General features: G+C 52.7%; 2 protein-coding genes across 2 annotated transcripts; both read right to left on the bottom strand.

Moving 5' to 3' along the window:
* Positions 1–9679: 9679 nt before the first annotated feature.
* LOC128849381 (keratin-associated protein 5-4-like) lies at positions 9680–10794 on the bottom strand. The gene is made up of 2 exons (XM_054051010.1): positions 10668–10794; positions 9680–10298 (listed from the first exon to the last, which is right to left on the bottom strand). The coding sequence occupies exon 2, from the start codon at positions 10277–10279 to the stop codon at positions 9920–9922; it is 360 nt and encodes a 119-aa protein (XP_053906985.1). The 5' UTR covers positions 10280–10298; positions 10668–10794; the 3' UTR covers positions 9680–9919.
* A 3312-nt stretch (positions 10795–14106) lies between these two features.
* LOC128849379 (loricrin-like) lies at positions 14107–15315 on the bottom strand. Its single transcript, XM_054051006.1, has 2 exons — positions 15163–15315; positions 14107–14692 (listed from the first exon to the last, which is right to left on the bottom strand). The coding sequence occupies exon 2, from the start codon at positions 14671–14673 to the stop codon at positions 14329–14331; it is 345 nt and encodes a 114-aa protein (XP_053906981.1). The 5' UTR covers positions 14674–14692; positions 15163–15315; the 3' UTR covers positions 14107–14328.
* Between the last annotated feature and the right edge of the window lie 218 nt (positions 15316–15533).

Here is a 15533-nt window from a genome sequence, read left to right as displayed (position 1 = left end):
TCATGGAATGGTTTGGGTTGAAAGAGGCCTTAAAGATCACCCAGTTCCACCTGCCTGCTACAGGCAAGACACCTCCCACTGGATCAGGGGCTCCAAAAGCCCCATCCAACCTGGCCTTGAACCCCTCCAGGGATGGGGCAGCCACCACTGCTCTGGGCAACCTGGGCCAGGGTCTCCCCACCCTCACAGCAAAACATTTCTCCCCAAGATCTCATCTCAATCTCCCCTCCTTCAGCTCAAAACCGTTCTCCACGTCCTGTCTCTGCCCTTCCTGATCCAGAGCCCCTCCCCAGCTCTCCTGGAGCCCCTTTCAGCACTGGAAGCTGCTTTAGGGTCTTGCCTTCTCCAGGCTGAAGAACTCCAACTCTCTCAGCCTGTCCTCATACGGGAGGTGCTCCAGCCCTCAGATCATCTCCATGGCCTCCTCTGGACTCACTCCAATAGCTCCATGTTCTTCCTGTTCTGACAACTCCAGAGCTGGGTGCAGGGCTCCAGCTAAGGAAGAAGGTGTTGGATACCCCTCAACCGCATTGTATCCCACCCTGAGGGGGATGCTCGGTTAGGCTGATGGGCAAGGGTGCCTTGCTGCCCACAGCCGCTCTGCCCATACAGGGGTGAGGGTGGAACCGGGGCTCCTGCAAGAGAAGTTCCCCGGCAGTAAAAAGCAGAAGAGGGGCAGCGAGCAGCCCCACTGCCTTCACCTCCAAGTTGTAACGCAGTATTTGGCTTCCACAAGCTGAGGACCAGGCAGCCTGCGACAGGCTCCTGCTGCCACCTGGTGCTCAGGGCCACCAAGGACACTGGGGTGGCTACCAGCCCCAGAGCAGCCCAGGAATCCCGTGGTCCTGCCCTGCTCCCCAGAGGCTGCACCTCAGGATGCAGCAGCAAAGCTTATTGATTGCACCCGGGGCCTTATCCTCTGACCCCTTATTCATGACATCCCCTGTTCCTGCACCTCCAGAGTTGTTTGCAATAAGTAGGATTGTCTTTATTTCCATGTTGGTAGCAAAACCTGTGTTTTTGGGCTCAGCTGGTGCCATGAGGACATGCAGCACCTCGCAAACAGCCACAACTTCTCTCTCACACACCCCCTGCTCAAGCAATCACACAGTTCTGCTGGTAAAGGCTCCTCTCTTTCCCAGTGATGCCACAACAGCAATTCTTGACCAGGGAGGTTCTCCTTCCTCCTCTGCTCTGCTCTGCTCTCCCCTGGTGAGGCTGCATCTGGAGCCCTGTGTCCATTTCTGAGCTCCTCAGCTCTAGAAAGACAAGAAACAACTGTGGAGAGCCCAGCAGAGGCCATGGAGATGAGGAAGGGACTGGAACACCTCTCTTAGCCGGAAAGGTGGAATGAGCTCAGTCTGTTTAGCCTGGAGAAAAGAGGACTGAGACAGGATCTTATCAATGCTTATTAATATCTAAGGAGCAGGTGTCAAGAGGATGGGGCCAGACTCTTCTCAAGATTGACCAGTGACAGGACAAGGAGCAACATGTACAAACCAGAGCACAGGAATTTCCACCTGGACATGAGGAAGAGCTTTCCTGCACAGATGACTGAGACAGGAACAGAGAGAGTGTAGAGCCTCCTTCTTCAGAGATATTAAAAGGACATGTTCCTGTACAACCTGCTCAAGGTGACCTTGCAAGGTGGGTTGGACTGGATGAGCTCCAGAGGGTCCTTCCAACCGCCACTATGCTGGGATTCCATGATTCTTAACCCGTGTTCTGTGTGAAGCAGAATGATCTTCAACGTCCCTTCCAACCCAAACCATTCTATGACTCCGTGATTCCTCCAGGGTACAGGTCAAAGCAGCAAATGGTGGACGCAGGTGAATGCTAAATCCTCCTCACCTTTCCCTGCTTGGGGGGCTGTGCCCCCCACATCTCTCTCCCTAGGCTTTGTCCCACTGCCACCAGCCTGACACCCTGCCAAGGGTGTCAGTCTAGTCCCTGCCTGAGGACAGTGTCTCCCCTAGCTGTCACCCCATCGTGTCCTATCCAAATAGCCCCAGGGTGGCCCTGCCAGCTCCTCACAACACTGACCTCCTCACAAAGCTCCCAAGGCTGGAGAAAAAGAGGCTGAACTCTTCAGGGCTGGGTTTTATGAATGACTCTACAACGAGATGTGATCCAGCTGGGGCTGAGCTGTGCCTCCCAGCTGGGACCCAGCCCAGCCCCAGCATCCCCATCCTGCCTGGGTCATCCTGCCCACCATGACCCCCTCCATTCACTGCTAACCTCCTCTACTTGCTGCAGACCCCTTTGACCCCCAAGACCCCTCCACGTGGTGCCAGCAGCACAGGAAGAGTTTTGCAATGCCCAGCTCTGTGGCAACTGGTGACTTTGAAGCACTGTGCACGTCACATTTGTTATTAGTCTAGACATGCAGATAAGGATGAGCCACAGTGGGGTGAAACCGGTTGGTCCTGAGAGGCTGGTGAGGTCCATGGGCAGGAGACAACCTGCTGTCATGGGCAACCCCCCACCCAGAGCCCAGCAAATCCAGCCTGACGATGTTGTGGATGGGGATGTGCCACCACAGGATGGCACCGTGGTGGCAGCAGGCTGGGAGGGAGTAGCCAGTGGAAGAGACCAGCTCAGGGTGATTCAGAGTAATTTGCCTCCTAATTCCCTTCATTCCGCAGGTGGACGTGTACTAATTGGGACAGCAGTGACGGAGGGAGGAGTACAGTGGTTGTAGCTGCCACTGCCATGCGTTGCTCTCACAGTCTCTGCAAGAACTTCCTGCCTGGTGCAGTGGCTTCCACACTGCTGTTCCTGGCCATCTTCCAGAATCCCTGGTCCTGGGGTCCCTTCCACACCTAGGTAGGCACTGTCCTGATGGCAGAATGACGCTCTTCTAAGATAGTTTGCACAGAGATAGGGACCCACCAACATAAAGACTTAAACCTTAAGCACTTGGCCATTGGCATTCTCACCTGGAGCCCTATGTCCAGTTTTGGAGTCTTCAGCAAAGGAAGGTCAAGGATCTGTTGGAGCGAGTCCAGAGGAGACCACAGAGATGATGCGAGGGCTGGAGCATCTCACATATGAGGATAGGCTGAGAGAGATGGGGTTGTTCCGCCTGGAGAACAGAAGGCTCTGGGGAGACCTTACAGCAGATTCCAGTGCTGAAAGGGGCTCCAGGAAAGCTGGGGAGGGTCTCTCGATGAGGGAGGGCAGGGATAGGATGAGGGTTATGGTTTTGAGCTGAAAGAGGGGAGATTGAGATGAGATCTTGGGGAGAAATGTTTTACTGTGAGGGTAAAACATTTACAGGGGAGGCCCTGGCCCAGGTTGCCCAGAGCAGTGGTGGCTGCCCCATCCCTGGAGGGGTTCAAGGCCAGGTTGGATGGGGCTTGGAGACCCTGAGCCAGTGGGAGGTGTCTCTGCCCATGGCAGGAGTGGGACTGCATGGATTTTGGAGTCCCTTCTGACCCAAACCATTCCAGGATTCTATGACTCCAGCCCACGAGAAAACATTCCCTTGCCTGCATCTCCATCAAGGACGTGGCTGGGAGCTGCAGGCTCTCTGTCTCATGGAAGAGACATTGTGAGGATGTCAGTCTCTCTGTGGAGTTTGTCCCAAGTGAACTGGCAAGGCTGTACCACAAAACGTTGTGGGGTAAATTGTGCTGCTGTTTGTGCCCGTTTGCCTGCCTATTCTAAATATAGACCTGAAGTGATGACCCCAGGGCTGGGGTTCTGTCAAATGCTCCGGCTCCCCGGGACCTGAGATGCAAGAGCAGCCCCTGGGCTGATCTGGCTTCCATGAAAAGCATCTCTGAGCCAGGCAGCTCTTGCTGCAGAGGGCCTGTAGTGACTTGCTGCCTCTCACCTCACAGTGCCAGAGTAAAATTTAGCTCCCGACTATGGTCTGCATCTCATTTACAACCCACTTAATTGCAGGGATGTCTTGTGCCACACTGGTGGTGTCAGCAGCAGCACGTGGGCGGCACAGTTGGCTCCAGCCACCCCTCCTCTCCCAAGCACGCTGCTATGATCCTGGCTCTGCAAATGCAGCCGGGAAAGATTTACACAGAGCATGATCTCACCTGGCTTCGTACCGTATCTGGCAATCTTGGGATGCTGCCTGAACCCTTAATGAAAGCCGGCACACCCTTCATAGCAGGGAGGGTTTGTTACACCCCCTTTCCAGGTGAGCAAATCGGGGGTCATTGACTTCTCTGAGACCACACAGAGAGCCAGGCGTCCTGCCCTGGCTGCCACAGCATCCCCGTGGCCACGGTGCCTGGGAGCCCTGGGGCAGCCTGGCCCCAAGCGTGGCTTGGTTTGCTCCATCAGTTTTGGAATGCAATTTGGCCCAATGCATGGCTTGATGTGCTCCATCGGGTTTGTAATGCCACCTGGCTCCATGCACAGCTTGGCATGCTCGGTCGGTTTTGGAATGCAACCTGGCCCCGTGCACAGCTCTGTTTGCTCCATTAGGGCTGAAATAAAACCTGGTCCCATGCATGGCTTGATTTGCTCCATTGGGTTTGGAATACAGCCTGGCATGGAGGCTGCGCTGCTGTGATGGGCCGTGGCTGTCCCTGTCCCTTTGGGGTGTGTACTGAATGACTTTGCCATGGGGAGGTGCTCCTAAGCCCATGGGCCATGGCCACCCAGGGTTGCCATCACCAAGTGTCCCCACACTGCCATCACTCTGGGGTACAGGCTGCCCCGTTCGAAAAACTCTTTCAGCTTCTCAGTCCTCTTCCTCCTTTCTCACAGAAGAAACCATGGTCTAAGCTGGGCAGACATGAATGCAGCCTGGGCTCAGTGACAGCCCACACCAGACACTGGACAACCTCAAAAATAAGATTAAACTGACCTTTTCTGCAGGAATTTATTTTGCCTATGACATATAATAAGAATCATAGAATGGTTTGGGTTGGAAGGGACCTCAAAGTCCATCCAGTTCCAACCCCTGCCATGGGCAGGGACACCTTCCACTGCACCAAGTTGCTCCAAGCCCCATCCAACCTGGCGTTGAACCAGGGATGGGGCAGCCACCACCGCTCTGGGCAACCTGGGCCAGTGTCTCACCATCATCATAAGAAAACATTTCTCTCTGACATCTCACCTAAACCTCCCCTCTATTTTCTAAACTTTGGCATTGCAAAGCCCCACAAACTCACATCCCAGCTTGGTTGTAAAGGAAAAAAAACCCCTTTTGGGGGAATGCAAACTTTTCTATATGAAAAGAACCTCCGATTAGCTGTTTTTTTGATCCAAGGAGACGTTGCCAGTGCAAACCCTCGTACTTCTTGCTCAGGAACACCTGTGGAGAGCAGAGCTCTAGGCTGACCTACATACACCTTTCCCAGGTGTGCTGGTAAACATCCTCCTGGGCTAAGGATAATGAGGGAGGCTCCCTGGGAAGAGCAGCCAGAGAACAGGACTGACCTGAAGAAATCCTCACCCTCCACCCACTCCCCAGCAGTCTGCAAGGAGTTTGTACAGAGCTGCTCCCACCAGTCTGATCCGTGCCTGTTGGCTGGTCGATGCATGTGAGCAGGGTGAGTCTCCACCATTTCTTTTTGTACTTGAAATGAGATTTTTATGTTTTCAATGTCATTTTTCTTTTTTTTTTGGCAACTGGTCCTCTCCCAGCATGGCTCAGGGCAGCTGGGACTAAAGACACAAGAACAGGATTGACTGCCTGGACTCCCTCCCAGCCCCGAGCGCTGCGGGTGTGTAGACACGGCACTTTCCTTAGTTGCAAGAGCTGATTCATTCAACCCAACAAGTGTCTGAGATGCCTACAAGGAGCTTCGTCCTTTTAATTTAAACAAGGAGTGGGAAAGTAGAGGAATGAAATGAATGAAGGTGAAAGTCCCGAGAGCAGCCAGGGCGGTGGGGCAGACCAACTTTCAACATGTAGCAAGAGGAGGTTTCTTTTCAACTATAAGGCAGAGCTGCCCCTGCTCCCTTGCTGTGTCCTCATGTTTTGCTTCCCTCCAGGTCTGGAGACATGTCTAAACTTATTAAAGCCATAACTGACGTGATGGAGAGCTACCAGGGCAGTGCCAAGAAGGGGAAGAAATCTGAGCCTTTCAATAGAAGTGAGTTCAAGAAGCTGATTCAGCAGGAATTTGCTCCTGTCAAGGTAACTGTATGGGATCAAGGGTACAAGGATGGATGGGAAATGTGCCAGGGTGATATTTAGGGGTGGCCAATGGTGGTGAGGGGTCCTGCAACACCCAACCCATGTCCAGGGTTGGAATTGGATCTCTCCAAACTTTGATTTTCCTGGGATCGAACATTGCATGCAGTTTGCTTTGCAAAGCAGAAAGCTCCTGTGCACCCCTCCCGGTCCCACTGTCCCAATTTTCCTACAAGGAAGTGGAGGTCAGGTTGAGGAAAGGGAAAATCCAGGTGTAACACCATGCTATGAAACCTCAGCCTTGGACTCTGTTGTAGACTCTGCTGCCTGCTGTGAGTGTCCTCTTCATTGCATTACCTTTGCAATGAGGGGACTCAGCCCTCACCTCACCACGTTGTATGTTTGGGAAGGTCTGATGGGCTCCTCTCCTCTCAGAGATCATCTACAAGCAAGTACAGATACATCACCAACCCACCTGACTCAGACATGGAGCCTATGAACAAGAAGGAGAGGGGCTTTGCCAAACGCTGTGTGTACTGAACGGCGGCTGCCACTTCTCCTGGGGAGCAGAGACGAGGAGGTAAGGGAGGGCTCAGCAAGCAGCCAAAGCTCCTGGACAGCGTTTACATTCCCTTGTTAGGCAAGGACAGATCCTTCATTGGGATTGGGGTCACCTTGAGGTGGTGCACGGCTCCCCAGGTCTGTGGTTGTCCTAGCAAACCTTGTCCACTGGGGAGGATGGGATGGAAGCAGGAGCAGAGCTCCAGCTCCACAGGGACTCAGAGGGTGTTTAATTACCTCTAATAACTCCCAACAAAATTGCACAAGCTTAACAGGCACAAACTTAGTGCAAAGTAGAGATCTTGCAGGGTGGGCGGTGAGAAAATAGGGGCTGGTGGGGGGGAATGCCAGGGCTTCGGGTCCATTGCTGGTGAACTTCCCCATGGGTTTTCTCCCCTCTCCGATAGGATCTCTGATTTTCCCCGTGAGTGAAGGACAGAGGTGCCAGCAACCTGTGGGCATGGTGTGATCACCTTTTGGACTCAAACCCTACCCTTGCACCTGTGGTGGGGGGATGTGAAGACCATGCCCTCCTCTGCGTATTACCTTCACGAGGCAAAAATTACCCTGGGTCTCTTGTTTTATCCTGATGTTCCAAGGGTGCTCTTTGGGGTGCTTTGCAAATGCAGTTTGAAGGCTGGGTGGGTGGGATGGGTGGGGGTAGATTTGCTGGTTTTTTTCTCATAAACACAATGACAGAGCAACGGCTGAGATCTCAACCCCTTCCTCCGTTTCCTCCTTTGGTTTTTAACGGGTAGAAAGTGAAAAATCACTCCAGTCAAGAGGGCTGGAATGGGCCGTGCAATTAGTTGACTCAGGCTCTATGGTAATAACAACGAATAAAGAGTGGCAATTCTTCAGGGGAAATGAAAAGTCTGTGGTTGAGGAGTTCATCTCCAGCATTTGAAGTCAAAAGCAAAATTCTCATGGGGTCAGAGGGGGAACCAAAATTGCACCTCAACACTACCAGCGATGTTTCAGTTCAGTAAATGCAGCTGGGGCAGCACACTGGCTTTCTTTTCCATTGAAAAAGGGAAGTCCAGCCCTCATTTGTTTTTCATTTTGTAGCTTTTTACATGTTTTTACATAATCCATCTGTGCAAAGAAACTCTACCAACAGTGAATGGCCAGAGGATAAGAAACCAGGACCGCTTTCCTTGGCCGTGCTCAGCTAAAACATTGTTTCTGATATATAAACCAATAAAATAAACCTGTTTTAAAAGCAAGGATAGGATGGGAGAAACCCTGTGTTGCACTGGAAAAAAATATTGCAGATAGTCACAATGTCTGTAATATTTATATCCCCATCCACAAGTCTTTGGGAAGTCAGGAGAAGACATAGGTTCTGACAAGGATTCGCTTTATGATCACTTTACTGCACGGACAGATGTTTTCTGCATTGGTTTATTATAGAATCATAGAAACCTGGAATGGTTTGGGTTGGAAGGGACCTCAAAGCCCATCCAGTCCCACCCCTGCCATGGGCAGGGACACCTCCCACTGCACCAAGTTGCTCCAAGCCCCATCCAACCTGGCCTGGAACCCCTCCAGGGATGGAGCAGCCACCACTGCTCTGCACAACCTGTTCCAAGGCCTCCCCACCCTCACAGAAAGACATTTCTCCCCAAGATCTTATCTCAATCTCCCCTCTTTCAGCTCAAAACTCTCCTCTCTTGTCCTCTCCTTGCCCTCCCTGATCCAGAGCCCCTCCTTTATTCCTCTCAAGCTAATGAGTGCAGGATCTGGTCGTTTGACAGTTACTTGTCTGAATGGGTTAATACATCAACCACCTTAACTGGGGTGTTTCTGCATTGTAAATATACAAAAGGAAGTTTTTTGGGGGCTTATTTTTCTCCTTCTTACATAAATAAATGGCTGTAAAACTGTAAAAGAGCAATAAAAACTGTACAACACGATGCCTGCCTGATTTTTGTGAGCCACCTGGGTATTGCCAGGAGTCTCCCTGGGTAGGAGGTGGCTCAAACCTGTGTAAACAAAGCCATCATGGTGGGGGACCCCTGTGGGGTGGGGCAGGAATGCAAAGCCCAGAGATACCCACAACCAGTGCTGCACCCGCGGTGTAGAGCTCAGGAAGTACACACTTGCCTGGACAACCCTGTTCCAGGGCCTCCCCACCCTCACAGCAAAACATTTCTCCCCAAGATCTCATCTCAATCTCCCCTCTTGCAGCTCAAAACCGTTCCGCCCATCCTCTCTCTGCCCTCCCTGATCCAGAGCCCCTCCTCAGCTCTCCTGGAGCCCCTTTCAGCACTGGAAGCTGCTCTAAGGTCTCCCTACAGCCTTCTCTTCTCCAGGCTGAATGACCCCAACTCTCCCAGCCTGGCCTCGTTTCTCCAGCCCTTGGATCATCTCTGTGGCCTCCTCTGGACTCGCTCCAACAGCTCCATGTCCTTCCTGTGCTGAGGACTCCAGAACTGGACACAGGGCTCCAGGTGGGTCTCTCAGAGCAGAGCAGAGAGGCAGAACGCCCTCCTTCCCTGCTGGTCCCACTGCTCTGGATGCAGCCCAGGACACGGTTGGTTTCTGGGCTGTGAGTGCATGTTATCGGTCATGTGGACCTTCTCATCCACAAACACCCTCAAGTCCTCCTCCTCAGGGCTGCTTCCAATCCATTCTCTACTCAGCCTGTATTTGTGCTTAGGATTGCTGCAACCCAGGTGCAGGACCTTGTGCTTGGCAACTGTTGAATTTTCTTGAGGTTTGCACAGTCCCATCTCTCAAGCCTGTCCAGGTCCCTCTGGATGGCATCCCTTCCATCCAGTGTGTCAATCGCGCCAGTCAGCTTGGCGTTATGAGCAAACTTGCTCAAGATGCCCTCAATCCCACTGTTCGTATCTGCGACAGAGGTGTTAAACAGCACCAGTCCCCAGATTTGGAAAGAAACCTGCTCTGTGTGAATGGTATGAGCACATTTATTAATCCTGCTGTGTCCCTATAGTGCACGTGGAATATAAGGAAAAGGAGTTTAAGGAAACACCAACACAAAGAGAGGTCTCAGAAATGTAATGCTTTATTGTCTCATGGGACCAAAGCACAGCCTGGCGCATCAGATGGAGGCAGCAGGGATTCACAAATGATGACCTTTCCCCAGGGAGTAATGGTCCTGGAAGGCAGAGGACAGGGTTTGCAGCCTGGCAGCTCTGGGGCTTGCAAAGCTTTGGGGAGGACGGAGGGAGCTGATCCGTGTGTGGCCTCTGCTGCTGGAGCCAGGGTGTGCAGGACATCCTCTCACTTCATCTTCTGTGAAGGCATCTGGTGGATCTGCTGCTGCTGCTGCTGCTGGCATGGGACCTGTGGCTTCCCATGGCAGCCACCGCTGCCACCGGAGCTGTGACAGCCACCGCTGCCGCCGGAGCTGTGACAGCCACCGCTGCTGCCGCCGGAGCTGTGACAGCCACCACCACCACTGGAGCTGTGACAACCACCGCTGCTGCGGGAGCTATGACAGCCACCACTGCTGCGGGAGCTGTGACAGCCGCCACCACCAGAGCTGTGACAACCACCACCAGAGCTGTGACAGCCGCCGCTGGCCTGGGGAGTGTAGTGCTCCTGCGAGTGGCACTGATCCTTCTCCTGGCGGGAGCACATCGTTGTGTTTTGGGATGACCTATAGGGAGAGAGGGGCTCTCAAGAGCTGCTCCACATCCCACCCCGATTGCCCCAACACCCCAGTGCTGGGGACCCTGTGCCTGCCCTGCTTATAATCCCACCCCCAGTGCTGTTGCGCAGGATCATTTGAGATCTGCTGGTCTGGAGCAGTGCCCTGCATCCACAGACGGAGGATTTAATCAGCTGGGTGTAGCAGCATGGCATGTCCCAGCCACGAGACAGGTTCCCATCTCCCTCCGTGCGTCCCACCACCCTACGAGCATCCCCACACCCCAGCAGTGGGGCTTGTATTGAACCCGTGCTCCACATCCCTTGCTGGGAAGTGAGTCCCCAAAGGAGGAAAATCCATCTGTGCTGTCAGACTTACCCAAGGCTGAGAGGAAAGCAAGAGGAGGGAATGAAGATCCTGGGGACAGAGGCAGTTTTATAGAGATATTGGATCCCTTTGCCCGGAAATGAGACATCTCTCTGTCATAACAATCTATTAATTTAATATCCAATCCCCATCAAACCGCCCTCTGTTTACATCGTTCGCCTGACTCATTCACGATGGGTATCATTCCTTTTTTATCTGTTTCCTGTGCCACATAAATATCTAATTGCCAGCCTCACCTGCCCTCAATAGGAAAGCCCGCAGGTGCCTGGGTTTCCAAAGGCTCACTTGATTGGGGTTTGTTTTGTTGAATTAAACTCAGGCATCATTACAAACCCATCCCATGAGGCTCTTCTCTCAGACTCTAATCCCTGCTATTGAGCTGGAACCAGATAAAGCCAGAAATAATCCAGGTAAAAAGGAATGTAAAGTTGCTCTTTCTTCTCCTTCAGATGTTTGGTTCGAACGAGCTGCTGTGGCCGTGGGGACAGCCAGTGGGACAGGGACAAAATCTGCCTGGGCTTCCCCTAGAGAAGGGTCTCAGATCTTGGCAGGGGTTTTATAGCTCAACCTAAAGGGTGTGAATTCCCCTTAAAAGGCGCCTGAGTGATGAGAAAATGGTCTTGAGGACTACTGAAAGCCTTGCAAGCCCTGCTATGTTCACATGCATCTGAGCAAGGTCCCAGAGTGGTTTGTTGACAAAGACTGGCTACTTCCATCCTCTTAATGGCAAAGATCAGGAAATCATAGAATCAAAGAATGGGTAGGGCTGGAAGAGACCTCAAAGACCATCCAGTTCCAACACCTCCCACTGGATCAGGGGCTCCAAGCCCCATCCAGCCTGGCTTTCAACACCTCCAGGGATGGGGCAGCCACCACTGCTCTGGGAAACCTGGGCCAGGGCCTCCTTATCCTCACAGGAGAACATTTCTCCCCAAGATCTCATGTCAGTCTCCCCTCTTTCAGCTGAAAAACATTCACCTCCTCCTGTCCCTGCACTCCTTGATGAAATGAAGACTGAGAGATTAAAAGACCCCATCTGGTGCTGCCTGCTTCACCAGTCCATCTGCTGGAGCAAAGCTGGGGCTCTGGAGGTCACCCTGCTGCACAGCCCTATCTTGGTTGAACAACTGTCCAGCATTTCATCACCCGATGAACTACTTTGACCTAAAGGCCCCCGTTCCTTACTCACAGGATAAAGTCAAGGACAAATCTGAGACATAGAAGATAATGTTGGGAGCCAACGCAAACTGACACAGAGATCCACCTTGTTGCTAAAGAGGAATGCTCTGGCAGCTCTCCGAGGGAGGAGGGGACAGAACCGGGGCTTTTTGAGCTGAAAGCCAATGTCTTTCCCAAAACACACAGCAACAAGCACTGTTTCATTATGCTCAGCCCCGCCAGTGGCACTGAAAAGTAGCTCTTTCCTGCTTCTGCTGGAAGCTGTTGGGTGGCTCCTGCCTGGCTTCAGACAAAAGCCCGTTGGTAGGGGGTTGATTTGTCCTGGGGGTCCTTGTGTCCTGCATGTGGCCCTGCTTGAGCAGAGAGGGTCATGGTGACAACAAAATGAAACCTCCCTCAGGGCCGCAGGTGTTCCCAGGACATGAACTCCGCTCACATCCAAAACTTTGGATCCTTGAGCTGTCTCCTAACTTCTGGCAATGGCTGTCTTATCTGAGGAGTCATGGCGAGGATTGCAAGGCTCTCCTCCGACCTCACAGACCCGTGGCTCACCCAGCACAAGATGCAGCCAGCATTTACCGTCCTGATTGCTGCTGATGTCATAACATCTCATACAGAAAACGGTGGCTGCAATTATAATTAGCAGAGGAACTGGGCAGACACTCACTTAACGCTGTGTGTGCTGTGGGCAAAATCCGTGGGGCTGTTGGAACAAGTGTGTGCAGGCACAGGAGGGGCTGAGTCCTGTGTGGGCTGAGCCCAAGACCCGTGGGGTTTCTTGCAGCTGCTGTGTGCATCCCTCCTACCACCCAAACCAGTGACTAAAGACTCAAGGACAAATGCATTTCTGTGCATGAGCCATATGTCTCTGTCATTTCCAGAGGATATCGACAGCATTCATGTCTTGCTTGTGTCATGGGCATCAGGGGTGATGTTCTGCACAGGAGAATTTGGTGCTTATTGAGACAGCAACGTGCGCTTGCAGCCCAGAAACCAACCGTATCCAAAGCAGTGGAGCCAGCAGGGAGGGGATTCTGACCCTCTGCTCTGCTCTGGTGAGACACCACCTGGAGCCCTACATCCAGTTCTGAAGTCTTCAGCACAGGAAAGACATGGAGCTGTTGGAGCGAGTCCAGAGGAGGCTATGGAGATGATCCAAGGGCTGGAGAACCTCCTGTACAAGGACAGGCTGGGAAAGTTGGGGTTGTTCAGCCTGGAGAAGAGAAGGCTGCGAGGAGACCTTAAAGCAGTTTCCAGTGCTGAAAGGGGTACCAGGAGAGCTGGTGAGGAGCTCTGGATCAGAGAGGGCAGGGAGAGAATGACAAGGAACAGTTTTGAGCTGAAGGATAGGAGATTGAGATGAGATCTTGGGGAGAAATGTTTTTCTGTGAGGGTGGGGAGGCCCTGGCCCAGGTTACCCAGAGCAGTGGTGGCTGCCCCATCCCTGGAGGGGTTCAAGGCCAGGCTGGATGGGTCTTGGAGCCCCTGATGCAGTGGGAGGTGTCCCTGCCCGTGGCAGTGGGTGGAACTGGATGGTCTTTAAGGTCCCTTCCAAACCATTCCATGATTCTATGATTGGATGATTTACTTTTCAGGTGATGACCTCATTCATTCAATGAGAAAGGACACAAGACTACTTTCAATGTACCAAGTTTCACAGTGACTGGTGTTTTCCTTGCACACCCTCCTTTGTCAGCCAGTTCCAATGCTGTCACCCACAGAGGAAAGATGTTTTTTGTCATGTTCAGTTAGAACTTCCCATGCCTTGGTCTGTGCACAGTGCCCCTCGTCCTGTCACTGGACATAAACCCTGTCATCCTGACACCAGCTCACCAGATATTGATCTCAGATATTATGAGGCTTGATTCTCAGCCTCCTCCAGGCTGAACAGACACAGGTTTCAGCCTTTCCTTCTAAGAAAGATGCTCCAATCGCCTCATCATCCCCATGATCTCCTCTGGGCTCTCTCCAGTGGTTCCTTGTATAAAAGATAGAGGTGAAGACTTTGCTGGATTCAATTGCACTGTTTTATGCAGCCATACCATTCTTCCTAAAACATGACACTGAATGATCTCCATGTGGGCATGTGTTGAAGGGCGGCCACTTCCTCAGGGGTGACTTCCCTTGGTTATGATATATGACCTGCTAGTAACTGTGTAGCCCCTATATTCCCCTACACCCAACGCACCCCTCTAGCATACAAGGAAAACCGGGATGAGGAGTCTAAGGAAATGCCAACACAAGAGAGATCTTAGGAATTTAATGCTTTATTGTATCATGAGAACCTCATTGGGCCAAAGCACAGCAGGAAACCACAAGTGATGGCCCTTCCCCATGAAGTGATGGTCCTGGAAGGCAGAGGACAGGGTTTGCAGCCTGGCAGCTCTGGGGCTTGCAAAGCTTTGGGGAGGATGGAGGGAGCTGATCCATGTGTGGCCTCTGCTGCTGGAGCCAGGGCGTGCAGGACATCCTCTCACTTCATCTTCTGTGAAGGCACCTGGTGGATCTGCTGCTGCTGCTGTTGCTGCTGGCATGGGACCTGTGGCATCCCATGGCAGCCACCACCGGAGCTGTGGCAGCCACCACTGCCACCGGAGCTGTGACAACCGCCGCCGGAGCTGTGACAGCCACCACCACCGGAGCTGTGACAACCGCCGCTGCCGCTGGAGCTGTGGCAGCCACCACCGGAGCTGTGACAGCCACCACTGCCACTGGAGCTGTGACAGCCACCACTGCCGCTGCTGTGGCAGCCGCCACTAGTGTGGCGGGTGTAGTGCTCCTGCGTGTGGCAGTGGTCCTTCTCTTGTCGGGAGCACATTGTTGTGTTTTGAGGTGACCTGTAGGGAGAGAGGAGCTCTCAGGGGCTTTCCTTTCCTGCTTCTGCACTTCTAGGGAAGAGAAATCTGGATGTTCATTTATCTAATCTTTGCCAGACCACACAATCATCTTTAAACTTTGCACCAGCTGCTTATACAACCCATGGGATTGTCCCACCAAAACCTTAGACAAAGATATTGGGAGCATCCAGAGCAGCTTGGCAGGCTGAGCGTAGCTGGCTTATCAAAGCAGAGCCATTTCTCTCCTGGAGGGAGCAGAGCAACAGCCCAGAGCCTCCCTCCAAGTCCCAGTCTTTCTGCTCTTTTTCGGCATCCCCTCCTCCTGCCACCTCCCCGCTCACAAGCACCTGCAAAGCAAGCCCCAGCCCGCTACAAGGCATGGAGCTCATCCTGCTCCAAACCCATCCACCTCCCAGAGAACTTTGGGTGCTGCTCCAAGTCCCAAAGACCCGCAGCATTGCTGCTCTTACCTGAGATGCTCGTGCAGGAAAGAGGCAAGGAAAGTATGAGGCGTTCTAGGACAGGAGTGCTTTTATACCTCCTCTGCGCACCCCATCCAGTAACAAAGCACCTCCCTGTCCCTCCATTTGATTCATCAATGGCTTTTTATTTTTTCTTGCCTTCCCACTCTTTAGGTTCCTTGCTTGACTCACGTCACCCGCGCCAGGTATTGCCTCTTCTTATCGGTCATCTTCCTGTGCCACACAGAAGTTTAATTGCCAGCCCTACCTGTACTTGGCTCCAGCAGGGGAGTAGTGTGGGTGGCCCTGGTTTCCACAGCTTTGCCAATTGTTTTTGAGGTTGAGCACAGCTGGGGAGTGCTTTACATTTAGAGGGAGGA

The sequence above is a fragment of the Cuculus canorus genome, chromosome 28 (assembly GCF_017976375.1).
Source record: "Cuculus canorus isolate bCucCan1 chromosome 28, bCucCan1.pri, whole genome shotgun sequence".
Classification (NCBI taxonomy): domain Eukaryota; kingdom Metazoa; phylum Chordata; class Aves; order Cuculiformes; family Cuculidae; genus Cuculus; species Cuculus canorus.
This window is presented reverse-complemented; position numbering and strand designations above follow the sequence as displayed.

Excerpts from the sequence above, each read along its gene's own strand:
- LOC128849381 (XM_054051010.1), bottom strand. The coding sequence starts at position 10,279 with ATGTGCTCCCGCCAGGAGAAGGATCAGTGCCACTCGCAGGAGCACTAC.
- LOC128849379 (XM_054051006.1), bottom strand. The coding sequence starts at position 14,673 with ATGTGCTCCCGACAAGAGAAGGACCACTGCCACACGCAGGAGCACTAC.